The sequence below is a fragment of the Molothrus aeneus genome, chromosome 3 (genome assembly GCF_037042795.1).
Source record: "Molothrus aeneus isolate 106 chromosome 3, BPBGC_Maene_1.0, whole genome shotgun sequence".
NCBI lineage: Eukaryota > Metazoa > Chordata > Aves > Passeriformes > Icteridae > Molothrus > Molothrus aeneus.
In genome coordinates this window covers 35307004-35333624 of record NC_089648.1, presented here as the reverse complement: position 1 = coordinate 35333624, position 26621 = coordinate 35307004, and the positions used below count along the sequence as shown (strand labels likewise).

The window sequence follows — 26621 nt, the reverse complement described above, 5'->3', positions numbered from 1 at the left end:
CTCCCGCCCATCCGGGCCAGCGCGGCGGGGCCGGGACGGGCATCATGGCCGCGCCGGGGGCGGCGGGCGGTGGCAGGAGCGGTGCCCCCGCCGCCGAATGGGGCGGCTTCGAGGACAACATGCAGGTGGGGCCGGGCCGGGGGCGGCGGCGGGGCCTGGCGGGGCCGAGCGGGTGCTGACACCGTGTGTGCCCCGGCGCAGGGTGGCGGCTCCGCTGTCATCGACATGGAGAACATGGACGACACATCGGGCTCCAGCTTCGAGGATATGGGGGAGATGCACCAGCGCATGAAGGAGGAGGAGGAGGAGGAGGCGGAGGGCGAGGCGGGCGCCGGCGAGGAGGAGGACGGGGAGTTCCTGGGCATGAAGGGGCTGCGGGGGCAGCTGGGCCGGCAGGTCGCTGACCAGGTGAGTGCTGTCCCCCGCCCGGCCCCGGCCCCGGGGCCCCTGCCTGCCCGCCCGGCCGCTGCCCGCTCCCTTCTCTCCGCAGATGTGGCAGGTGGGGAAGAGACAAGCCTCCAGGGCCTTCAGCCTCTACGCCAACATCGACATCCTCCGGCCCTACTTCGATGTGGAGCCCGTCCAAGTGCGAGCCAGGTGGGCAGCCCCGGCGCGGGGAGGCAGCGGCTCCGTGCCTGCAGGAGCCTGGCTGCCAGCTCCGAGCCAGCGAGCGGCAGAGGGCTGGCAGCCCTGCAGGAAGACTCACATATGGGCAAACACATTGTGCGTTGTCCTGCTCGCCTTAGTGAGGTCCCATGGCTGGGCTGGCAGCCCTGTCACCTGGCATTGCTGCTCAGGGCAGGAGAAGGGGCTCTTTTTCTACTTGGCTGCCTTATGTGGCTTCTGTTGGGTTTGCAACACAGTTGTGTTCAATAAGGTAAAGTTTTGTGAGCCTTGTTGAGGAAAGTTACCTTTCCTTCCTGCTGTTCTGTCAATGATCTCTCATCCCTGAGTGGGTTCCTAAACATTTTCATTGAATCTGCCCCTTCTCAGCAAAGTTAACCCACTGACAGTAAGGTTTTCTTTCTTTAATGACCTTGACTCACCCTTTAGAAAGAATCCTCTGTCCCTCAAGGCCTGTCAACACAATAGCAAGCACTGGTAAGGGGTATATGGCATCTTTTACTTATGAAGCATTTTGTTAACTATCCTGTTGTTCTTCCTGCTCCTGTTGTCATTCCCTGTTTTCCTGTGAGGCAGACTGCTGGAGTCCATGATTCCTGTGAAGATGATTAATTTCCCACAGGTGAGTTCCCTTTTGCTGAATCAGACTCCATGGCCAAGTGACTGTCCCACAGGCACCTTGTAAAACTTGCCATAATCCATATTATTAAGGACTGAGTTTCTTAGGTGTTCTTCTCCCTGAAAATGTTTGTAGCTCCTTTCCATGGTTGTTCCAAACCTCAGTGTGCTGTCACCTAACCTCAGGTGATAAACTCCATCCAGTGCACTTCTCACATCGCCTGTGGTGGGGACCATGATATTCAGAGGCTCTAACCAAACTTTCCCTCACCTGTCTCCTGCTGCAGAAGATTGCAGGCGAGCTGTATGGACCCCTCATGCTGGTTTTCACACTGGTGGCCATTCTTTTGCATGGAATGAAGACCTCAGACACCATCATTGTACGTCGAGTTTCAGTGATAAGTGGTGGTTTGACTGGGCTCTGGGTTGCTGTACTGACACTAGAAAAGGACAGGAAACCTCTTCTATAACTGAATAAGCATCTTGCTGAAAAGCAGATTGATTTGAGGATGTTGGTTTGGGGGTGGGAGGAAAGATGTACCAGAAACTCTTGACACTGCTGCTGGGAGAGCTTGGAGCGTAGGTCCTGTGGCCCCCCTGAATGCTGCTGGCCACCTATTTGATAATTCCGACAAAGTGTCTGGGACTCTCAGGGGTTAATTTGGGTGCTGGCAGGTCACTGTTCTCCCCATCTTGATACTGTCTCCACAGAGGGAAGGCACACTGATGGGCACAGCCATTGGAACCTGCTTCGGTTACTGGCTGGGCGTCTCATCTTTCATGTATTTCCTGGCATATCTGTGCAATGCCCAAATCACGATGGTGCAGATGCTGTCACTGCTGGTATGTACTCATGGAGCTACCCTTTGATGCACATTGGCTGTATGGTGTTCCAGAACAAGCTTTTCACAAAGACCAGGAAAAGTCTTTGTAAACTGCTGGTAACTGCTGGTAACTGCACTGTAATAACCCAGAATTCCAGGATGTTCTTCTGACCTGCCCCATCCCAGGCACAGCAATAGTACAAAGAGGCAATTCCTTCGTGCAGGTCTCCTGCTTTGCACTTCCTGATTTGAGAACCTGGTGGTTAAAAGCCAGGAGACTCCAGTTTCTCTGGGATTGGAGGATCTTTCCTCTGTTTCCCACCTTGTTGCAATCTCTGACATGCCTGTGAATCCTTCAGATCTATTATCTGTGTGTGAGATGCCATTGTTGTTCTGGTTGACTGTTGGGCAGTGAATGAGTGGTTTGTGAGGCTTTGCCATGGTGAAGTGTTGCAGGAATAGGCTGTTCTGCTCTTCATCAATGGCCCTTTGTGTGGGACTGGTGCTTGTAACATGGACGTTTTTGTTTTGTCAGGGCTACGGTCTTTTTGGACACTGCATCACTCTCTTTGTCACCTATAACATCCACTTCCACTCCCTCTTCTATATCTTCTGGTTGGTCGTTGGTGGACTCTCTACACTACGAATGGTAAGGGACAGGCAGCCTGGGGTCCTCCTCTTCCTGGGACAGAAAAAGGGAGGGAAGTGGAATTTGCTTTCTGTTCCGTGGTGTGGTGGTTCATTTCACAGCCAGGCAAACTGCTGTGGAGAAAACTATGCTCCTGCATAATTTGGCCACTGGTGTATGGAGGTGCTGCTTCCATTAATATCCTCACCCATTCTAACAGCTACAGGAGGTTCGTTTACTCCCTTACAGCCCTTGCTGCTGTGGAGAGCCATGCCTGAGCATCCTGAACTCTCGGCAAGACTGGCACATTTCACCTACACAAAACAGTGCCAAATTACTCCAAATTTGTTGGTGAAAACTGCAAAAAAGACTTAGTGCAGTGTTCCTGCAGATTCTCGCTGCCTGACCTGTTCTTCCATGTGTTCCTGACTGCAGTGCCAGAGGCTCAGGTACAGGTGCCCTGTCTCTGATCACCTCCTCTCTCCTAGGTTGCCGTGTTGGTGTCACGCACCGTGGGACATACCCAGCGGCTCATCCTGTGTGGGACTCTTGCTGCTCTGCATATGCTTTTCCTCCTCTATCTGCACTTTGCTTATCACAAGGTGGTAGAAGGTAAGCAAGGGAGATACAAAGACATCCTGTTAGATTTGGGGGAAGAGAAGTTGTTTTTTCTCTCTCTGAGAGAAAGGATGGACAGTTGAATCTGCCCTTAGGGCATCTGTGCCAGTTTCCAACTCTAAAATCACTACCACTAGCTTTTTAGAAGAAACTGTTCAAATAGGGCAGCAGGTAAACATTGGGGTAGTTACTGTGCACTGAGTTTTAGCACTTAAGACCCAATTTGTGAGGCAGGACCCTAATTAGTTCTGCACAAGTGAAGTGTAACAGCACTGATGTTCTTTCATGCAGATGTCCAGGCCTTTCCTGAATATTGTTGAAGTCGGGTTGCTTTTCTCTGATCAGGAAATGTGTTATAAGTGTTTTTCCTTCTTTGTTTAACATCTTTCTGTATCTTCTACTATCTAGCAGATAGTAGAAGCTGTATCTTCCCCAGCTGATACTGTTAACCAGGCCATGCATGTTCACATCCTCCTTCTATCTCTTCTTCTTTTCTCCTAACAAAGTCTCAACTTCCTTGGAAAAAAAAAAAAAAACCAAAGCAAAAATCTTCTCCCACCCCATCTCTAGAGAGTTTCCAGATCCCTAAATATCCCTAAATATGCAATTCTGCAAGTCTCTTGTATGAGTTTAGGCAGCCAGACCCATTTGTGATATTTCTGATAAATCTTCATAATTAGCTTAATAGCATTACAAGTCCTTTTGGATATAAATCTTGTCTTTCCTGAATCTGTTCTTATGGCAAAGGTTCTGATCTGCAGCTTTTTGGCGGATTAAATAGAATAGAATATACTCCAAGCAATTTTCCTCAAAGCACTCCAAAACTGATTATCAGTCTTAAGAGGGTAATTGACAGAGACTTGAGGACAATTGCATTGGTCTGTGTATTTCCTGCCAAGCGTGGTCTGTGCATTGCAGTGACAAAAATTCCACATTGCAGCACAGCTGCAGCTCCTGATGTGAGTCTGCAAGTGTATATCAGGATGAAAGTGACTCTTGGTCTAAGAGCGAGATCTGTGCTGGGATGAAGTAGAAACAGGATTTTATCAATTTCCCTCAGCAGGGCAACATCTCTGGCAGTACCTGCATTCAGGTCAAATGGCAGGGGACTGGATCTGACACTCTCAAAGCAAAAGGGTCTGTGTTCCTTTTGGGAACATGCAGTTTTTCTGCCCTGAGCACAAGCTCTGATGTGTATGTACCCTGTGGTCTCTGGATGGAAGCGTTACTCCTGTTCAGTCTTTGGGGCTAGATGTCTCCTCCCATTGCCTGCAAGTGCTTTGCCTGTTCTGGGCCTTGCCACCCTCAACCCCTACCTGGACAGAGAGGAAAGCAAGAAGAAATGTGCTGTCTATTATCATCTGAACTAACTCTTGCCTCTCTCCCCTTTTTTCTGTTCTCCAGGTATCCTGGACACATTAGAAGGACCCAACATGCCGCCCTTCCAGAGAGTTGCCCGAGACATTCCAGTGGTTTCCAATGCTGTACTGAACACAACAGCCAAAGCCATCGCATTGACCCTCTAGTTTTACAGACTTGGACTTGCTTCCTTCACTACTTTTGGGGCTGCATAGGGCCACAGTAACCTGCTGCCTGTTAGGAACAGGACAGAACAGCAAGAAGACAACTTGGTTTTGTTTTCCTGGACCTGTCCTCTGCATTAAGGTTTTGGGCAGCTGAGTGGACTCAGCAGAGGCGAGTCACACCTCAGTGACTCAGAAGAGCTGTACTCTTCCCCCATCCAGGTGTGGGCTATCTTGAATAGAGTGGTTCTGTTGCCTGCATGTTTAGCTGGGATTTCCCAGCACAGTTTGTTCCTTAGCCCTCTTTCCGCTTGCTGATGTAACTCCAGGAGTATCTGCCCTGTTCCTGTCCTGAAGAGGGAAGAATTAAATTGATGTTGGTGCTGAGTGATGTCTTATGCTTGAGCCTGCTTGTCTAATTGGGAGCATGGTGTTTGGGTCTCTGTGCCTTCATCTGTCCTGTCCTAGACTCAAAGCAGGATTCTTTGCAATTTTCTGCTGTCCTTCTTCAAATGTTCTGTGAGACATGTCCTATTTTGGGCACCTTTTTCAAAGGCATAGTAGTTCAAAAGGCACAGGAACTTCACTTTCTCTGGTGATTTTCAGGAACAGCACAGTGTTTAACCACATGCTATTTCTTGTCATACTCCCTATTGATCCCTCTCTCTTCACTTGGTCCGAGCTGCTATCTCACCTCAGCATCCCTTCTGCTCTGGATGTCAGAAATGTATCTGTCTCCACGCTTTCACTATACCCTTTGTTCCTGCCACCCTTCTGCCATGTTGCTCTGTGGGACATGCAGGGCAGCACATTTGTGCATGGTTTTCAGTGGATATTTCTATTCGGAGGCCAGTTCAGCCCACCCTTGTGCTGCTGGCCCTCATGTCTCCCAGCCATGGGACTGTCACCTCTGGGCAGGAGTGGCATTCTGTTCCCCAGACACCCATTCTGCTGTGTGCTGCCTGGCTTTTCAAGCTGAGTCTAGACCTTTGTTTGAAAGGACTCTTGGGGCCTTGAGAGTCTCTGGCAAGCTTTCCTCTGGTGTTTCCATTTAACAAAGGGAGAAGTAGCAGAGTGTGTAATGGAAATAGAGTGGCCATATTAATCTCCAGTGTATTGATGCAGGAAATCTCCAGTAAGGATGGGTAAGCAGAGCAGCCCAGTCTAGGCTTACCTGCACTGCAGTAACTCACAACTGAGTAGTTCAGCCTTCCCTCACTGCTCGAACTTCTATTGGTCTGCTTTCATCTTTTCTCTCCCTGTGGTTCTGGATGTCTGGGGGAGAGAAGCCACCCCTCAGAGAAGGTCATCTTTACACTCAGGCAGAAGAAACCCAGGATATGGCCCTTTCCTGGTGTGCCCACAAGTGCACAAGGCAGTATGTCAGAACTGCACTGTTTGGTCCCTTGTTGATATTAATGGGAGAGGATGCAGCTGTAGTGGCATTCAGACTAGTGCCAAGGTGCAATGAAAGAGAGGAAGACAGTGCCAGCTACTGTGATCAGGTTTTTCATCTGCTTCAGTTGAAAAAAATGTCACTGGACAGGACTTGATTATTTTCAGTCACAGACCTACTTTCCACTATTTGTTTATTCCCACATTCATAATTTGTCCCCCTTTCAAGAGCAAAACGCTTCTCTGCTAACACTCACACATATAACAGACAGGTTTCCTCACTCTCTTCTCCCCTGCTGACCCCCCTCCTTAGGAAACATTTTTGTCTGAAGAAGAGCACTCAGAGCAAGCTACTTGGGGGAATTGTTAATTATTTTGGCTAGTAGTCTCCATGGGGTTTTTTGGACCAATTGAACCACTTTAAGCTCCTAGAATTTCTATTACTTCAAAACTTGACAAAATGGAAATGTCAGTTTGTAATGCTGCTTCTGGTATTTCCCTCTTTATATCTCCATGGGAGGTTTGTTTCTAATTCCAAGTTCTTGCCCTGGCAGCCTAGAATGGATCTATTTTTCTTGGTGCAAACTCTGGAAGTACAGGCAGGGGGGAAGGAAAGGAGAAGGAGACAATTGTCACTGGAGTAAGTTCAGCTGAGAAAAAAAAATCATTCTGCACCAATCTTGTACCATTGCTGATTTATGACACAATTGGAGAACAGCTTTGCTCCCTCCTGCACTGAGCCACTCAGCTGAACCAGAGGGGTGAAGCTGTGCCCTGTGTTTTCACTCAAAGCACAGAGAGCAGTGAGTAAACTCCTCATGCTTCCCCTGAGCAGCTTGTGTGTTGTGTCAGCTGGGGACATGATCAGGGTGACAACCAACCACCCTCTTGGAACCTGTGGGGCTTGCTCTGCTCCAGTTCTTCAGCCCTGATTAATTCTTTGTGCAGCAGCAGCTGGAAGCTGAACTGTTCTTTACTGCCAGAAATTCAGTGTTCGGCTGAGAGCTTCAGCATTGCCTTTCACTGACAGAGAAGGACATGTTTTTTCAGAGAAATGCATGCATGCTGCAGTTCCAGGGAGCATGCTGAGCACGCAGGCTTAATGAAGTCCTTGTGGGAGGGCATCTCAGTGCTTACTCAAGTCCTCTAGTTAGCAGAACATGCCTTACAACCCTATCGTGCAATACTATATCTGTCTTTGTTTCCTGCCACAGCTCTTGCAGCAAATCTCAAATAATTTTTGCCCTTCTCCCTTGCAGCAAATCTGAAATAACCCACTCATCGTTTCCCCCTTTTGAATAAAGGTAGCTCCGTGTAAGCCCCTCTATTAAATATGGAACAAACATACAAAGCTGTCAGATTAGAAAGAGAAAGCTGTATATTAAAGCTGAAAATTAATATTAAAGCATCTATGACCTCCTCTTCTCCTATGCAGTACCTGAGTGTCCAACTCTTCTTACAGTCTATCCTTGTACTAATGGTCACCTTAGTTGTGATTTTGGGTTACAGGTGGGCTCTTTCTTCTCCCATTTGTTTCCTGTGTCTTCTCTCACTGTAGTTGCTGTTCATCCACTGTTTTTCTCTGTTTATGTGTTAACTCTCAATGCCATCACTCTTTCTGCCCCCGGTAGGTAAACAATAAATGACCTTCCTCATACCTGCTGCTAACTGCACATGACAAGGAAGAAATACCTAGTTCTACACAAAATAGCATTGCCAAAGTCCCCTCTTCATAGCCCTGTATTAGGTTTGGTGAGCCAAAACTTTGGACCATTAGCTCCTGTGCCACTTTTTCAATGAATTGAGCATAAAGTAGGTGGGATACTTGTCTCCTCAATGTGCTCTGGCTCCTGACAACAGGCAGTGAAGAGGCACTAGAGCATCTTCATCAATGTTTCAAGACTGCTGCTGCAATGGAAGTGGGACATGTCCCAGGGGCTCTCCTCCGAGCACCTCTCTAATAATAGTCTGTTTAAAAAAGTGTGGGTTGAGTAGTGCCTGGAGGTAATTGAGAGGTGAGTCTGAGTGTAGCCTTCTAGTTGACCTGCATGCAGTAGCAGCAGCTGGGATTTTCTTGGCTACCCCCTGGCTATAATTCTGAAAACTCTGTCCCTCACCATCCTGTAATATGTAGCATCGCCTTCTCACCTGGGTCTTTTAATGTGACCTTAGAGATGAGCTGCTGCATTTCTGAAAGCCACAGTACCACAGCTGTACCACATCTGGATGCTTGCAGCTGCTGCTCATATTGCAGCAGAGATGAAGTGTGAGGCCAGTGGTCTGTTCTTGGTGTATCTTGCAGAACAGTATCAAGGTCATGCATCTCTGTGCAACAGAGAAAGAAAGAGGAGGCTGTGTAGGTACTCCAGAGAGCAGCCACGGGTTGCTCAAAGGGCGTGGTGATACCCACATTGCGAGTTGAAGCCAAAGTCTTAAAGCTGCTGCTCCCCTTACCTCATCCAGGACCTAATATGCATCCTCAGCTCAGGTGATCTGCTCCTCCATTTCAATGGAGGAGAAGTGCTCCATATCCCCCTCCACACCCTATTTTTCTCTTCCCTTTCCATCCCCTCTCCTGGGCCCTGGCCTGCAAACCAAGCAGAGGAGCCTGGTTTTGTCCCAGTGTTACCCACTGGGCTGGAATTCATTTGAGCACTGCTATATGCAGCAGCCAGATTAGTTACGTGCAGAAAGCTGCCTACTTAGGCGGTTTAACCTAATTTCCACATCACTGCCTTCCTTTTTCAGCTCAGTGAAGTTGAAAACACAGGGGCCCTGCTTCCTATTTCTCTCCAAGTACAGGATTACTCAATGGGGAGAGAGGGGACAAATCCCTGTGATCCATACCTGTGAATTAGCAGGAGGTGGGGTGCGCCCCATATACCTCAGGTCAGGCTGAGGGCAGAGGCTGTGTGCTCAAGGATAAGGAAGTTTGTGGCCCTTCCCCAGCTCTCCAACTTTCACCTCCAGGCAGCTGCCTCCAAGCACTGGCTCTTGCACACTCTGGGCCATGAGGAGCAGATCTGACCTCACCACTAAGTCATGGGTCAAGGATTCAGGTTTAGTGAGTTTAAGTATTAAAGGCAACTGAAGCCATGGAACACCACAATTTCTCGGACCAAGCCCCCAGAGTGCACCAATGGCTTGGGCCCCTTTCCCCAAGTGGGAGTAGGGCTGGCATGGAGAGCCTTTCCCAGGTGCTTCTTACACACTCCCTCCCCTCCTGCACCCCCAGTGTCGGGGACCCAGCCCGGCCGGCCCTGGCCCCGCCATCTCCTCAAGGCAGCGGGCAGGTGCCAGCGGGCGCTGCCGTCGCCCCTCGCAGGCATTGAGCGGCGTCGGGGCCCGGGATGCCGGGCAGGATGCCGGGGTGGGATGAGGGATGCCGGACCCCCCTCCACGCCTGCTCCGTCGCGCGGGGAGGCGCTGGCCGGGCGGGGAGGAGGGCCCGGAGCGGCGGCCGGGGGAAGGCGGGGCGGCCCGGCAGGTGCGGGCGGAGCGGGGCGGGGACCCGCGGCGCTGCCCGGCCCCCGCCCGGCGCTGCGGGGCGGCGCGACCCTGCGTCCCGGTGCGGATCAGCCCCGCCGATGGCTGCCCTGGGTCACACCGCCCCGCCGGGCGGAGCGGGGCGGCACGGCGGCCGCCGGTGAGGCAGCGCGGTGCCGCCCCCGGGGCCGCGGTGGGCCGGGCCGGGACTGCCCGGCAGCGGCGGCGGCAGCAGCGGCGGCGTTGCCCGCCCCGGCCCGCAGCGCGCAGCGCGGCTCTCCCCCGGCTCTGCCCCGGGCTGCGCGGCCCCGGGATCGGCGGCGCTCCGAGCCGGGGGAAGATGCTGCCGGGGTCTATCCAGATCTCCGGGGAGACGCTGTCGGGGGCGGAGATCCGAGACATCTGCGAGAGCCTGCGGGAGAACTCGGTGCGGCTGCTGTCGCTGCGGGGCTGCCAGCTCTCCGAGCGGGACTTCGGGCACGTCTGCCGCGGGGTGGCCGAGTCCCGCTCCCTCGCCCAGCTCAACCTCAACCTGGGCATCGTCTCCAACATCAACCGCGTCAAGCAGCTGGCCGAGGCCCTGAAGACGAACCGCTCCGTTCAGTCCCTCTTGTGAGTATAGTGCGGCGGGGGCTGCCGAGGGCGTCCCGGTCCTCTCCCGGGCGGGCACGGCTCTTTCGGGGGACTATCAGCTCGGGGCCAGTCCCTGAATTTGAGTCTTGTCGGAGGGAAAATGCCCTTGATGCCGCGGAGGATAAGCCCCTGCCCATCACCTGGCCGGGAGGGAGCCACCTCTGTCCCCGCCGGCTGGGCACGGCCCTGCCTCTCAGTCTCGGTCCTCCAGCCCCGTGGTGGGGCTGCCCCTACAACGCTGGCATCCCCTGCGCCCCTCATCCCGGCCGGGAGAGAAGGGCCACCGTAGCGACCAGCCCACCCTAGCGACAGAGGCTTTGCAAAGCTTTTTGCCCACTTGGGGTTAGTATTTGTCATCCACCTCATTTTGTCTGCTTCTTCCTCCCTGTCAGGTTAGTTAGCCCCCAGGAAGAAGGCTCCGTAGTAATTTTCCCTTTTACCTGCACAGCCTCCATGGGAGTCCCCTGACAGATGCAGGCTTGGCCCTCCTCAACCCTGCTCTCTCCATCCACCCCTCGCTGGTGGCTCTGGATCTAGGAGACTGCATGCTGGGTGATGAAGGCATCAACCTTATCTGTGGGCTCCTGCCGCCTGATGGGGCCAAGTCTGGTAAGCACCAGGGGCTGTGGGCTGCTCAATGACTGGTGGAGCTTTCACATAGATCAGATGTATGCAGCACTAAATCCTCAGCCCTGGAGGAGGCAGGCTCTATGGTTTGCCAGGGCTAAGGATTTCTTTCCCCTAACTTAAGAAAAGCAGATAAGCCAAGCAATAGACAAGTGGTTCCCTTGGGCAGGTTTGGACTTTCTGCTACTGATCTGTTCTGCTGGCAATTTGGAGCTCAGGGACTAACAGGTTGCTTCTGGTTCATGTCAGCAGCATTTGAAACTGGAGGAGAGGACAGCTTGGACTTGGAATTTATTATTTTGCATTTGTGTGTTGATAATCACTGTAGATAAATATACTGTGTGCCCCTACCTCAGCACTTAGCTTTATTATCAGGGCCTGGGAGTTGTCCCTGTTTGTGGTGCATTCCATGAGTGTGTAGTTGTATGGTCACAGCCTTCATGCCAAGACTCAGGTCTTTGCAGGGAATGATCTTTGGTGGTGTGAGGCCAATGACCCACTCAAGCTGAGAGCTGGCATATGCTGAGGTAATACCACTCCTTCCTTCTGACTCTCCAAAGTGCTTTCCACCTTTTCCCAGCACCTCCTCCTCTGTGTGCGCACAATGCCACTGATGCTGTTATCTCTGCTGGCCACCCCTCTCAGGTGCAGGCTTTGGAGCCTACTGTCCCTGTTATCCTCTCTCCAGCCTGTCACCTCATGCCACCTTCTTTGCTCAATCAGTTTTCTCACACACCCCTTGGTTTCCATTGCGTTTTCCATTGTGTTTGCTATTTAGGGTAAGCAGGATGCAGGTTGGGAGGGCAGATAAATGGGGCAGTTGCAGCACAGTTAGATGAAGGGCACAGCTGAAGGCAGTGAAATATTGCACTGATCACTGAAATATGTCGTGACAATTGTCAGAGCAAACCAAGCCCTTAAGCCCTACAGAGTACAGAGGACACAATCCAAAGCTCTTCTGGTGAGCTGAACAAGTCCTCCTGTGACTGCTTTGGGGACCCTAAGGCTCTGGTTTGGCTTCTCTCTCTTCTCCAGGCCTCAAAGAGCTAACACTGAGCGCCAACCCAGGCATCACAAGTAAAGGCTGGGGACGCCTGGCCATTGCAGTGGCTCACAGCTCACAGCTCCGTGTGCTGAACCTGGACTACAACCCCCTAGGTAAGCTGGGGGCCGGGGAGGAGGAGCACTCCTGCCTCTCAGTGTTTGTGTGACCTGCACCAGTGGGGGGCCAGGGACCAAGCTCTGGAAAGGTGGTAGAGCAGGATGGGGAAGTTCCTTGCATAGGTGCCCTCTGTTCCCTAGCAGCAAGTTCACCCTCCCAGGCACCTTCAGCTCTAGGAGAAGCCACAGTCACTGCTCTGCTTGTGTGAGGTGGCCACATGCCCTGTGGGGAGGTGCAAAAGGGAGGCTGTGCCTTGCCTACTCCACTGCCTTTGTCGTCACGTTTGACCCTCTATGTCTCCCTTTTCCCTGAAGCCCTGGGCGCTGAAGCTGGCTTGGCAGATGCAGTATGTCCCCGCGCTCCCCCCTTCATCTTCCTGGGGGAGCAGGGAGGAGGAGGAGAGCCTGGCACTCGTTGCCATAGAAACAAACTCTCTCCTGCTCTGCTACAAGGTGGTGAGGAGGAGATCCGGCCGTGCCTGAGCATCAGGATGACACTCCCCTCCTCAACCTATCTGCCAGCAGAGCCTCCCCCAGGCCCTCTTCTCTGACCAGGTACCTCCTCTTAGACAGGAAAAGCCCCAGGTGTTTCTTGACAGCAGGCTGGTTTTGTTCCAAGAGAAGGTGTCACAGTTGTGTGGCATCTTGACACTCAACAGAGAATGTCAGAACACATTCTGAGTCTTATCTCTTCACCAACATCAATTTTCAATGCTCCTCATCCTGCTGCATCCCCCATCAAAGTCTACCCCTTTTCCAGGGAGGCAGTCTGCCAGCTGGTGCAGAGTCCTCTGTCTGATTCCAGCCTTTCCCTAGACTGAAATATTCAGCTCCTATTCTGTGTCTGGGATGCCCTTACAGGGACTGTTAAAGGCCCTTGCCTCCTTGAGTAGGAAGAAGATTTGGGGAGATATGGTTCTTTGGGGAATAAAACCAATCTCACAGTGTTCCCTTGATAATCAGTGACTGCTCCCATAACCACAAAATGGCGCACCTTTCCTTGTCTCTTTTCTCCTTTAACAGCTTTTTTCCCACCATGAGGTAACAGATTTGGAAGGTTGTCTGATGGCAGAAATATTCAGAGGATGTTCCCATGGCAGCCTCAGGCGCATGAGGGCATGTGGCATTACAGAGGGAAGGCAGGCTCTGCTGACATCCCTGGTGTGCTCCTCCCACAGGTGACCAGGTAGCCGGGATGCTCGCCGTGGCTGTGGCCTCCAGCCGAACCCTCGAAGTGCTGGACTTGGAGGGAACAGGACTTACCAACCAGTCAGCTCAGGTGAGCAATTCACAATTACCCTACAGCATCACTGACAGCTCAAGGGCCCAGGGCTGGGGTGTCTGCAGAGGCCCCAGGACCCACACCTGCCTCCAACCACACCCTGGAGTCTACAAGCACCCCCTTCCCTCCCTGCACCCAGGGGGGTTCTTGCTTTCCCCTGGCTCTTTTCTTGGAAGAAATGAGGCTGGATTTTTGGCTGAGAACCAGAACTAAATCTCTGTGGACAAATACAGGCCAAGGTTCAGTTGCACAGACTCTCAGATCTCCAGCTTCTAGTGGTAAGAGGGAATGGACCTGGATGTGTGACAGCAACAGTGTAGAGCAGTCCCTTCTTCTTTAGATAGAGCCAGAAAATCCAAACTCAGCTCTTCCCACAGGAAGATGGGAAGTCTTCAGTCTCTCATAAAGCCTGATGAAGGGAGGTCAAGGGAAGGCAGAAGCAAGGAGAGGGGGGCTGGAATTCACAGGTAGACAAAGCACTGACACTCTTTCTGCTCAGCCCTTGTGATGCTTGTCAGCCTTCTTATCTTACTCTCCCCCTAGACCTTGCTGGACATGGTAGAGAATTACCCCACAGCCCTACGGACACTCATCCTGGCAGAGAACAACATAAGTCCTGAGCTGCAGCAGCAGATCTCTGATCTTCTCTCAGAGGGCGAGGAAGAGGAGGAGACGGAGGTCCACGAAGTCACAGCCAGGGAGAAGAATCCCTGGATCTGCCAGAACAGTAAGAGCTCTGGGAGTGGGGGGTAGGAGCTGAGGGGCTCCTGAGGTGTCGGGTGTTTCCAGTGGCACTGACCTCTTGCAGCGGGGTTGGTGAATGCACCTGTCCCTTTTCCCCATGAACTGGAATACATAAAATCTCCATGGAATGCATACAACCTCCATGGAATACATACACCTCCAGGCATGACCTTCATGTTAAACAGCGTTGGCTGCGCCTCTCTTGGAAAGGCAGCCTCCAAGGACAATGCAGCTGCTGCAAAGAGACTAAACGGTACCTCTGAGGCTTTTTTCTGATGCTGCAGAACGAAATCTCAAAGTCTTAAAACTCAAGGGCAGGAATATTAAAGATCTTGGGAGCCTTTGCCAGATATCCTAGCCAAAACTTGTGTCATTCCTCACTGTTTCCAGAACCTCTTTGCAATCTGCACAGCATCAGCTGTTCCTATCTCTACATCCCAAACATGTGAAGGGTTAGCCAGGTGCCACTGTCTGTCTGTTGCGTGTAATGGAAAAAAGGTATATTACAGAGATAGCAGTAGCCTGTTCTGTGTAGTTTGCATATATGATACTGTATTTTGTCATGCCTACCTTGTGATCCAGCTCGTTTGAGGGTTTGCTTTTTTTTACCTTCATTTGTCCTTCACCCCTCACAGTTCTCATATCAGACTACCAGTAGACAAGCACAACCAATCCTTGAGCCTCAAAACATCTGGATCCTCATCTATTAAACCCAGAAAAATAATTTAGTGACAGTTTGGCCAAGTTTTGGATCTTGCTTACAGAAATTGATTCCTGAAATAGAGATTCCCCTGCAGCAGTTTTGAATGTGCAGAACTGCTATGAGAGATCTCCCTTCCACCCAGGAAAAAACAGGGTTTTTTTTCAGTTTCAAAAGGCTTCTGGATGGGAAACTGGTACCCTGCTAAGTTTCTTACTTGCTATGCAGGTCCATTCTCCTTGCAGTTGATTCACTTGCTGTGGGGAGAGTCACAGTGTTCCTGCCTGTGGCTCTGAGCCATGGCAGAGCCAGCAAGCTGCCCTCACCTCCCCGAGGCAGGCAGGGGAGGGCTGCACAAACCCTCCATTCATGCAGTGCAGAAACTCACTATTTCCAGGCCTCTGCTGCTGAAACATGGCTGATTGCCCACAGCATTCCCTGCTCTTGGGAAGGCAACACCACCACCCTGTGTGGCATTAGCTGGCTTGCAGCCTGAAGCCTGCCCCACCTGGACACTGTCTCTCTGCTGAGAAACACTCGATGAGTGCAGATTTAAAGGCCTGTGCAGGGTTGGGCAAGGGCATGGCTGGGCCAGTGCAACCAGGATCACCTGCATGTCAGGGGTTCAGACCTGAAGTTCCTCTGGCCTTTTGCTGCTGTCTGTGCTTTCTCCCTCCCCCCAAAAATCAATTCTGTTCTGCTGTGTAGCCAGAGCAGGCCTAGCTCCCACTTAATCTCCCACTTCTCTCAGCAGTTTTCTTCCCACCCTGCTGTGATTGAATTCCTCATCCTCACCTCTGGATCTGGAGTACAGCCCAGCGCTCTCCGGCAGCCCGAACGGCTCATGGTTCTCTCCCTCTCTCCACACAGATTCCAGCTCCCAGATGGTCCTGATGACATCAGGCCTCGGTGACAGCCTCTTAGCAGAAACAGAAATGTAGCTGGGCTACCCTGCCTGCTTCTGCCGAGGAGAGCGCCGTGCTCCCCCAGCCCCAGCCTCGGCTGGGCTCCCCAGCCCTCTTGTCACACATCTCACCTCCTGCCGATGCCTCCCTGGGCTCTGAGCGCAGGAGCCTGCTCCAAGCGAGTCTCTACACACGTCTCTGTGTCCTCACACGCCTCGTCGGCCGCTTGTGATTGTCCCCGTCGCCGCATGTGTAGCTCACGCCGCCCTGCCACCCCCACGCCCGGCTGCGCCCGCAGGGCGCTGGCTGTATTTATTCAGATGTGTATAAGAGATGTCCTTTCTATCGCTTGTACTGCTGTCGCGGTGAGACTTTTATAAAGGTCACAGATGTGGTGGCACTACTCGGCAGCGTCCGCCTCCGCCACTGTGCGACCCAGGGAGGGCGGGTGCCGGCAGGGACAGGCCGGGACCAGCTGGTAAGGGCAGAGAGCGGCAGGGTCTGGGGGGTGCTGACAGCTACCGGCAGGGACGGGCAGGGTCTGCGAGGTGCCGACAGCAACCGGCAGGTGCCAGGCGCGGGCGGACGCTGTGGGCCCGGCCAGGCCAGGCCCGGCCAGGAGCCGCGGACCCGGAGCGCCGGCAGGGGGCGCCAGCCCCTCGCCCGCCGCCTCACGGCTCTGCCGCGCCTCCCGACTCGGCGCCGGCCCTGGGGACAGGTCGGTGACAGCCCAATTTTCTGTCCTCCAGGCCCTCCCTCGGGCCAGGAGAAAGCGGGCTGGGCTAATCTAGCTCTGCAGGGAGCTTGACACCAGCCGTGCACACCCTGGTGAAGGCTTCAGCCCGCAGTAGCACCATGGATTGCGCTGCCTGTGCTTTGCCAGGCGTCCTTGCTGACAAGGAAGATCGTGTTTCAAGGCTCAGATTAGGCTGGAAGATTAAATTGTGGTAGCAGCTGCTACTCAAGGGAACAAGGAATAAAATCATTAATTACGGGGACAAAGAAACAAGACACTCTTTCTAGTGTTAGGCTTGCATGTAGCCAGCTCAGAAAGGCACAGGCAGGCTAACTTGGGAGACGGAGGAAAATTCATCACAGCCCTGTGACCTCTGCAGCACCCTTCAACGTGAAAAGGAAACACTTCCAATTGTCTGTATCAGCATCCTGCACGAACTCTCTGCCTCATGTTTGGAAGGCTTCCAGACAGGGATATGTCCAGTCACCCCTGATCCTCCCTCCTCACACAATACTGAATCTAGAATTATAAACCTCTTAGGAACCCCAGCAAGGGGGTATGGTATTTGGTTTCTGAAGTGAAGTGGTACTCTCAGATGACTCCAAAAGCTGGGACTCCAAGAAAACCAACAGCTATTAAAAGGATTAGCTACACCTTATCCTATGCTAGATGAGAATGTAGAGGTCGGCCAAGGCAGATCAGCCAGTACAGCCAGCAAAATATGTGAAATGAGGTCGGCAGAATCTTACAAGTAACACTGAGGGCTTCTTACAGCACCAGCTCACAGGATTGCTCTCTCCGGACGAGACAATGGGTGGCATGCACAGTTCAACAAACTTGGGACACTGTACCATGAGTAGCTAGCTCTACACCTTCACATGCTCAGGATCATTCCAGTCCAGGTCTTAGCCACTATCAAGTACAATATAGCCATTGCCATCTACTTTTAAAATAGTTTATTTCTGGTCTTAAAATATACATCAGTTTGAAAATCTCAGAAAAAACCCCCACATTAGTTACAGATTAACAGTCTGGAGTTGGGACACTGGAACTCAGACGGGCTCAAGGCCCCAGAGCCAATACTGCTGGAGGTGGGCAGGAGTGCAGAGGACACAATGCCCACAGGTCAAGAGAGGGCTCTGCTGCTGCTTGAGGCCACCAGTCCCCCTCAACCTCTGCCAGCATCCTAATGCTGCAAAGCACAAGTGTCTGGTGAGGTGGTGGGCATACCTTTGCCACCCCTCCACTTCACTGTTTTGCTTTTCAGTCTACCTTGACCAAAAGCAGAGCGAAGCCAGCTCTGTTCAGCATCATCAGCACCAGCTACCTCAGCAAAAGAGTTCTGTCCACTGGCCAGCATGCCAGGATTCAGGGGAGATGGGGCTGAGCCCTGGTGGGCAATGCCTCCCTCACTGCAGGCCACCAGCAGCCTCAGAGCCAGAGCAACTCACTCAGTGAGCAGCCAACCCCAGTGACATCTGTGAGGCAGGATCTGGCAGATGCTGAAGATGAAAACCCTCAGCAGTGCTGCAGAAGAACAAAAGAAATGCAGCAGTGGAGTGGCTGATGGCAGCAAACACAAGGACAACCCCCTGCTCCTCCACAACTGGGACAGGGGAGATAAACACTCTGCAGGCTCAGAGGAGGCTCCCACTCTCAGCCTGTCTGCACAGCAAAACACTGCAGTGAAATACTGAGTCCCACTTCCCCACCAGAGGGTGGCATCCAACTCTACAACTGTTCCAGGTGGGAAACAAGGTGAGTGGGAAACAAGGCAGCAGCTCTGCCTAGGGTACATAAAACAACCTACACAGCTTGCCAGAGAGGCCTGCAGCTCCCCTTCACTGGCCCTGGAGCCTCCAGGCCCAAGCTGAAGCCCTGGCTGGCCCCAGCTACAAGCTGCAAGCCCTTTACAGAGACAGGGGTTTGGGGAGGGGAGCAGGCCCCCAGAAAGCTCTAGGCTGCAAATCTTGATGCAAGCATATGAACAGATGCTCCCTCCTGGAGAGAAGGATGGTCTCCTCCAGCCCAATGAAGAGCCCGCATGGTGTAGGGTGAGAGGACAACACAAACCCAACTCAAAAACTAGACAGCAGGCTGAGGGCAGGGTTGAAGGGGCTAAGGTGAAGGGAACTGGGCTGTTCTCTGCCCTGCACTCCCATGGAAGCCAAGAAACACCAGACAGACAAGGGCACAGGACAAAATTAAAACAGGAGGCCTGGGCTTTGTAAGCCCTCAAAAAAAATACCTACATCTACAGACCTCTCCCCTTCCCTCCCCCCCAACAAGACACTGAGCACACAAGACTGAGAGGAAAAGTCACACAGTATCACACTACGCTAGGAAAAACACGCAGAGAGCCCTACCCAGGAAGGGAGGCCCCAGAGAGGCCCCAGAGCCTGGAGCCCCCCAGAGAAGGGGCCGTGCAAGGAGACCCTGGTGAAGGGCTGCTGCCGAGCCATGAGGTAGTGCATCTGCAGGGAGCAGCTCCGCAGCACGCTGCCCTCGCATCCCTGCTGGCCCTGCACCAAGCCCTTCCCAGAAAATCCGGTAGCATCCTTCACGCCTTGCTTGCCTGGGGCAAAACCTTATTCTTAAATCTGCAGGGGTTTCTGCAGGCTGGAGGCCAGGATGAGAGGGAAGTGCAGCTCTGATAGCCGAGACTCCTCAACACACCCTCAGTGCAGGCATCAGACCGGCTGCCAACGGCTGTGTCTGTTTATGCGGGGTGGGGGAAAGAAAAAACAATACACCCCAAAACCAAAGGCTTGGAAAGAAGAAAGAAGCCCACCCAAGAGCAAAGCATCAGCACCGTTCAAACAAAACAACAGCACAGAGAACAGGGGAAGAGGTGTGAGGGAGGAGACACACAAACACAAACCCCAGAGCCCAGCAGGCACTGCCTCCCCAAACGACCTCAGCAAGCAGCGCCCATGCCCCACAGCACAGCACCAGCCCCCGTGCATTGCTTCAGTGGGGACCAGCTGCCGAGCCCAGCCATGGAGACACACAACAGCGACCTGCAGAGGCAGATTCTGAAGACCCACCCAGTGGGTGGCTGGGGAAAACAAAACCAGGAGGAAAATGAGACACCAGCAATCCCAGCTCATCCCCACGGCACACAGCCATCTGCTGGGAGAGTCCTCGTGCCCCACTCACAGCCACTGGGGCTCCCAGGGAATCAGACACCACCACACAGGCACTCTGCCCTGTTGGCACAAGTTAAAAAAGAGCAGAGCAGCTGTGGGGAAACAACAAGAGAGCACCCAGGGCCTCAGGTACCTGAGTGGGAAGGGGGATGAGAGCAAAAAGAGGCACAGGCACCAGGACAAGGGGTACCAAGAACTAGCTCTGGTACAGGCACCAGTGTGAGGCTGTGAAGAGAGCTGTGAGTGTGTCAGGGCAGTGGGTGTGCTTCTGCACACTGCGTGTGCTTGTACTAAGGGTCTGAGGTGCCAGGCAAGGGAGATCCCAGCTCTTCCAGGTAGCAAAAGAAGAGAATAAATATAAAACCTCAGAGCAGATTTCCCCTGGGAGGAGGGTACTAAGGGAGGCTTCTCCCTCAGGTGGAGTGATGGGGGGCATCCCACAGCTCTGCTAAGCATGGCTGGTTCTTGCTGTGCCTCAGGTGAGAAGGTTGCCCTGTTCCTGGGCTTGTGTCAGACTGTCTTTGCGATGTAAGTGGTGCACCCCCATCCTCTTGGGGCTGCGGTGCGGCCGACTGAAAGGAGGCTTGACCCTGCCTTCTCCGCTTTCCTCTTGGACACCTCCTTGGCTGCTCTCCTTGTCTCCCTGGAGCAGCATTTCTCTCTCCTCAGCCGGGCTCTCAGGCAAGCCAAGGTCTACATAGTCCTTGTGCTTCTCTGGTGAGGGGCTTTCAGGCTCAGCAGTGCCTCCACCGCTTTCAAGCAACAGCTTCTGGGCTTCATCCTGGGAGAAATCTGTACCATAGTCTGAGGAGAAATGGCTCCTGCGGGCTCTGGACTCGGTGCTGTCTGTGTCCACGCTTGAGTCCCGGCTCACGGTCCAGCTGCAGCTCTGAGCAGACTCCTCACCATCCGAGTAAGCTGAGGCTGCCCTACCCAGCTCCTGCATGGAGCGGCTGAACCTCTTCTGGAGCTCGGGGGCCGTATCACGGCTGAAAGCCGTGCGGTTCATCAGCACTCGCTCCGAGGTGGGGGGTGCCTTATCCACAAACATTCGCTGCCAGTTAGCCAGCAGGTCCTCCTCAGAGCTGGCAGAGCTGGCAAAGGCGCTCGGGATTTGGGGAGGGCTGCTGAATGGGCTGCTCTGGGAAGAGCCGTGAGCCCTGGCTGCTTTAGGGGACTGCTGGCAGGAACAGCTGGAGGCTGAACGGTGTCCTTCGGAAGCAGGGCTGCTGGGGAGTGTCCGGTGCCTGTCACAGCTCTCATCTTCACTCTGCACCAGGCTGAGGGAGATGGCCTGGCGTGTAGCATATGTACAGTTGGGCAGGGGGCTGTTCTTTGGGATCCTTACCTTGTCCTCAGAGAACTCAATCACTTTGCGCCCTGGGTACATAGGATGGGGAGGTGAGGGAGTAGGGTATGGGCTTAGCTTCTCGAAGGCAGGCACCTCCTCAGGCACACTTTCCACACTACTCTGCGGCTTGCAGCCACCATTCTGCTGTTTCCCCGCATCTCCTCCCTCCTTCCCCATCTGCCCTGCACTGTTGCAGGCATCAGGAAGGGCTCCGCTCATGTCCACATGCACAAAGACATCCTCAGCCATGGGACAGCTGCCACTGCTAGACTTAGCTGAATTCAGAACCAGAGATTCTGGTTTCTCCAAGACTCTGGCGATGACTGAGGTGGGCACAACATCAGATGGAGCCAAGGTGTGGGCTGCCTCTTGGCCAGGGCCTGCAGACTCCTGCGCACTGTGCAAATGCTTATTCACCATGTCCTGCAGCTCATAGGGAAGCTAGGGAGAAGGAAAGTGACATTAGAAGGGGGCTGCCATGCAAGTAATTTAGTTTCATATAATCTACTTTTTCTAACCAACTTACATGTGTATTTTGTAGTCATTATCTTGACCCTAACATTCACCTACCTTGCCTTCAGAAGAGTATCTTTTTTCAAAGCAAACCTGCCCCATGAGTGACTAACAAGGCTCTCTAGCTGTCACAGCAGTCATGCTTCTAGGCCATGGTTCACAGGCCCCATGTGGCAAAGCAAACAGGTAAAGACAGCACATGGGCTCAGTCTCACATGCCTGTGAGCACAGAGAAAAGGCCCAGCCAGCACATGCTAGGAAGGGGTCTATTGATCTGTGGAAAATCAGCGGGTGGTTGCACTGAAGTGACTGTACAGCCCCCACTGCTGAGATCCACAGTGCTCCCTGAATGCATAATTGCAGCCATGCTGCCTTGGCAGCCTGCCCACAGACCAGGATCGATGCCTTCCTGTGTTCTACCAACTCCAACACGTCACCCCGCTCCCTCACTCTCTCCATTTCAGAGAGACAAACATAGGGCTTATTACCAAAGTTGTTGGACTGGGGTCTCACCAGGGGGTAAGCACTACCCCTCATCCTGCAAATGGGCACTACTGCTCTCCCCACTGCCCTGCCAAGCTGCCCTCACCTGGGTCACCACAGGCAAGTGAAGCACGGAGAGTGGAGGTCCCCAAGCCACTCAGTGGCACAGCGAGGTCTGTCCCATCACAGCCAGAAGGAAACTGCACCCACATCTGGGCGTGCAGGGCACACTGCATAAGAGCAGCTGGGTGCGAGGCAGGCTGTGTGCACAGCTGCTCAGCACCAAACTCCCTCCAGTGGCAGCCACGTGGAACACAGTGCTTTGGGGGGCAGAATTCAAAGCTCCAGAGAGGGGGGACAGCTGGGAGAGAGGTCAAGGTTACCTCAGCAGTAACTGATACACTGACCTCAAGAGTGCTAATTTGAGACACAATGGGGGAGGGTGACAAAGTGGTCACCTGCTAAGTTAAAAAAGACAAGCATGTAGTTTTGCTGAGAGGAATACAAGAAGGGACAGAGACTAGAGGTATGGCAAAGAGAGAGCTGGGCTAAGGGCCTGGACGATACTTTCAACTAAAGAATTGATGCTACTAATGTGAAAGGAGATGAGAGCAGGATGAGCTAAGCTGCCCACACCCTCATCCCTCCCCACAGGGGGCAGTGAGTTGAGTTGGCACCAGCTTCTCCTGCTCAGAAGGCCTAGAAAACCCTGAATGCTGCCTCACACATTTCTCCTCAGAGTAATAAGTGTCATCGGGTCAGACTACTGCTGCTTCTTATGAGCAGTATGGCCCTTGCATGTGGCCAGGAGAGGAAGGAAAAAGGATGGAGCAGAGTAAGAGAGAGGTCTGTCCTCCTGCCAGCTACCAGCATGCACCCAGCAGACTATCAAGTTCAAGGTTATTGTGCTCTTTATAACAGCTCCTGGCTGAACTGTGAAATGAAGCTCTCATGAAAGAGGAGCTGGCAGAAGCTCTGTGCTGCCTTCTCAGTAGGAGTGGGAACAGGAACCTCCCCCCACCTCTGAGACTGAAGGATGAGAGGCCAGCAGCCCTGTGGAGAAAGCAAAATGCAGTCAAAGTCCATGAGCCCTTCTTCTTCCCCACCTCAGCAGGATTACTACTCACGTCAGCAAACTTGTGGTTCCTGAAGTGCGACTTGTTACACTTGAGCAGCTGTACTGCAAGGTTACAGTCCTGTCGATAGCGTTCCTGCAAGAGAGGGCACAGGTGTGCAACACTGTCAGACTTGCCCAAACTCTTACCCAAAAAGGCACCAACTGACCAGATACTGTTTGAACAGAAGCCAGAAGAGGCATCTGATGAATCGTTCATGAGGGCACTGCCATTCCCTCTTCCCTATACTTTTATGTATTTTCTTACAACTCAGCCACGGTGTCCCTTTTAACTCCAGTCCTTGTTCCTGGCTTATCCTCTGTCAGTGTATCAAGCCCCACTCCCTCTGGGGATTTTAAACATCCCCAAAAATCACACCTTTTCTCTCCCATCCCACAGTTCAGCTATATCTAATGATGCAAACAGATTGGAAGGAGTTGAGAGCAGTTAGTAGAGACAAGCACTGGATCCAGGAACTTCTATATTAATAGTGTAGAAAAGGCATCAGCTCCCTCCCAGCTCTGGAGTGAATGACCCCTCCTTAGGTACAGCCCAGACTCAAGTCAAACCCTAAGCTCAAAAGAGCAAATACATCAAACTTGAAGATTCGTTCTTCTCTGTTCAACCCCTCGTACCCTCTTCTGTTTGTCTGTCCCTGCTATCCTGTACAGCTCCTGCACTTCCATACACACTGGAGTCATTCATGTGCTCCTTTACACTAATGACTTTGAACAAAAGGAAAAGCCCACACCTCACACAATTTCACAGCCATTTGCAGACTGACACTTACATTGAGTTCCTCCAGCTTATTGATGGTGGTTTTGGCATCAAGCAATTTATTAGTGAGCTCTACAATCTCCCAGTCCAGCGTCTTGCGGTCCATTTCCGCCTTTTTAATCTGAGATGCAAGAACACCAGGTTTAAAACCTCCTAGCACAGAACCTGGCTTTACCACCCACCTCAGCCCAAGCATAGCACAATGACATGTTCAGCTGGGACACAAAAAAACTTCCAGACAGACAGACAGACAAGGGAGACAACTCTCTTCAAAGGAAGGTGATTCCAAAAGCCAAATGGGACCAGCTGCTCTGCTAGCTACAGAGACAAGAGGTTGAGTCAGAATCGCCTTAACGCAGTATCTCTTCTTGCAGCACCAGCGTATTTCCTCTCCACCTCTGGTTCCCATGGTGCCTCACAAAAAGCTAGTGGTTTTGAGCAATCAATCTCAACCTGACACTGAAAGCAAAGACCTCTGAGATTGTGACACCCAGCCCTCCTTCCTGGGGGGGCTTTCCTAGGGAAACCAAAACAAGAATACTGCCTGAAAAGATCCAGCAGTCAAAACTGAATGGACAAAAGGGGGGAGGCACCATCTCGCAAGAGTTTAAGCCTTGCTCTAGTAAGTTAAAGGACCTGTGGCTTCATTTGAAGTTCAGCTAATGTCCTCCATAAAGCAGGGAACCTTGCCTCTTCAGACTCCCTAACAGTTCAGGTACAGGGCTGCCAGAGACTCAGAGGTAACAGCAAAGAGGGACAGCAGCTCAGAACAACCAAGCTGTCGCTGTCTCAAGAAGTTCTTCCAAACCGCCCAAGGGTGCTGTGAAGCTGTGACCAGCAGGGCCAGCTGTGCATCACAGGTACAGCACAGCAACAGGCAAGTGGATAGGGGAGCCAGTACTTCACCAGTATGCAGTCTCTTCAGGCACCAGCACAACGAATAATTGCTAGTGAATATTAACCCAAGAAATTCAAGTTCTAGAACCAAAGAAATCTCATCCTGGGCTACACAGAGGCAATCAGCACCTCAGCTATTTGACTTGCTTGCTCACAGCTCAGAAGGGGAAGGAAAGGGAGCAAACAAGGCTCACAGCCATCCACACCTTATGCAGTGCTGCAGCTTATGGGCACCACTTCCCAACATGTCATGCTCCAGCTGGCTCAGAGTCAAACACTCTTAAGATGGAGCCCTGCAAGCTAGGACCTGCTGCATCTGCGGGCAGCTGCTGGATACCAGGTGAGCCCTTGGCTGGACGAGGGCTGGGGCCCCTCCATCTGAGATGGGGTATGTGGGATTGACAATGAGACCAACAGGCTGAGACACGTAAAGAGGAAAAAGGAAAAACACACAAACGAAAAGACGCAACTGCAAAAATCCAGCTTTGGCTGAGAGAGGCCTGAGAGGTGAGTGCGCCCAGAGTGTGCCAGCGGCAGCGTGGGGAGGAGAAAGAGAAAGAGAGGGGGAGGGAGAGAAAAGAAACAGCCATGAGTGTTATGAATGCACACAACAGACATACACGCACATTGGCTCTGCTCTGACTGCCCCCATCCTCCCAGGATGACCACCCCGGACACATCCCTGGCACTTTTTGAGAGGGACTGAAGCAACATGACGGAATACCATGCAATTATGTTGTGAGGAACCAAAGCTCTCGTGCATGACCAAGTACAGGCTCAGTAAATCAAGAAAGCCACTCATGACACCAGCCAGAATGGGTAGTAGATGATCATGGCCAGAATCTCACCCCTCACCCACTGCCACATCTGCTGGGTAAGGACAGGACCCCTTCCCCCATCTGCTCCAAACACAGACTGGTCTCTTCCACCTCATCTCTCTAGTGACTTAATAGGGCACTCACCAGGGCATGCAGCTTCTCCTCCAGGTCTTGGTTAGTTCTCTGGGAAGCAGTGTAGCTGTTCTGCAACCTATAGAAACAAGTTTGTATGCTTGGGAATGGATTTCAGGCATCTACTCAAGTTGGCTCCATAGGTGCCAAGAAAACTACCAACTCCAGAACTCAGAAAGACTGCTACTAAGACAATCAGGCATATTAACTATGCCTCACCTCTGAGACATGATGGCCTTCAGACCCCAAATTACTGGAGGCAAGATGAGGCTGGCAGGGTGAAAGGATCCTGCAGGAGGGGATGTAGATGACTTTGGAGGACTCCTCTGAGCTATGTCTATGCTCATGCCAGTGACTGGCACTGATTTTTAACTGAGGTACTTTTCAGGTGAAGCAATGATGTATTTTTTTGCAGCCACCAGTGGCTTTTTTTGCACGCATGCTTACATCCAACAGATGAAAAACTCCCTGTCATCAGCCTTTCATGCTGGCAGCATTCCTGTACCTGGGAAGAAATAATGGCTGCAGAGCCTTTATCTCCCCTAGAGTCTGGAGGTGCACCTTTTCAAGGATGCAGCACACCTTTGATTTGCACAATAGGGCACAACCTGCTCACACCAGCTGAGGGAGTCTTTGGTGTGAGGGATCTTTCTAACTCTACCCCTCTCATTTTCTTTGTCGTACCTACGGAATTTGTCCTTGAACTTCTCCAGCTCCTCACGATTCTGGCCCAGTTCCATCTCCAGGTAGTCCTGACCTGACTCCAGTTCCCTCTCCATTGCCTCCATTTTGTTAGTCACGTATGTCAGCCGTCGGCGAAGCTCCTCATTCTCATGCTGCAGTAGCCTGGGGCAGGAACCAGGAGCAAGGAACCACTGAGTG

At 52.5% G+C, this 26621-nt stretch overlaps 3 protein-coding genes across 4 annotated transcripts in view; 2 read left to right on the top strand and 1 right to left on the bottom strand.

Moving 5' to 3' along the window:
• The first annotated feature begins 10 nt into the window (after positions 1-10).
• Positions 11-5222, top strand: YIPF3 (Yip1 domain family member 3). Its single transcript, XM_066546668.1, has 9 exons — positions 11-125; positions 202-408; positions 491-597; positions 1201-1246; positions 1530-1622; positions 1954-2085; positions 2602-2715; positions 3183-3306; positions 4717-5222. The coding sequence occupies exons 1-9, from the start codon at positions 45-47 to the stop codon at positions 4836-4838; spliced, it is 1026 nt and encodes a 341-aa protein (XP_066402765.1). The 5' UTR covers positions 11-44; the 3' UTR covers positions 4839-5222.
• A 4729-nt stretch (positions 5223-9951) lies between these two features.
• On the top strand, positions 9952-16171 carry LRRC73 (leucine rich repeat containing 73). Its single transcript, XM_066546667.1, has 6 exons — positions 9952-10328; positions 10798-10958; positions 12012-12134; positions 13316-13416; positions 13963-14146; positions 15734-16171. The coding sequence occupies exons 1-6, from the start codon at positions 10057-10059 to the stop codon at positions 15802-15804; spliced, it is 912 nt and encodes a 303-aa protein (XP_066402764.1). The 5' UTR covers positions 9952-10056; the 3' UTR covers positions 15805-16171.
• Positions 16172-17445: 1274 nt separating this feature from the next.
• Positions 17446-26621, bottom strand: part of TJAP1 (tight junction associated protein 1) — a 40162-nt gene continuing 30986 nt past the window's right edge. The window contains exons 7-12 of one of the 2 annotated variants that reach the window (XM_066546665.1): positions 26424-26585; positions 25752-25818; positions 25260-25289; positions 23906-24013; positions 23128-23211; positions 17446-21445 (exon numbers count right to left, since the gene is read on the bottom strand). In XM_066546665.1, coding sequence (XP_066402762.1) covers positions 20129-21445; positions 23128-23211; positions 23906-24013; positions 25260-25289; positions 25752-25818; positions 26424-26585 — 1768 coding nt within the window. In that variant the 3' untranslated portion in view covers positions 17446-20128. The remainder of the gene's footprint in view (positions 21446-23127; positions 23212-23905; positions 24014-25259; positions 25290-25751; positions 25819-26423; positions 26586-26621) is intronic. The other variant, XM_066546666.1, reaches the window with a different exon arrangement.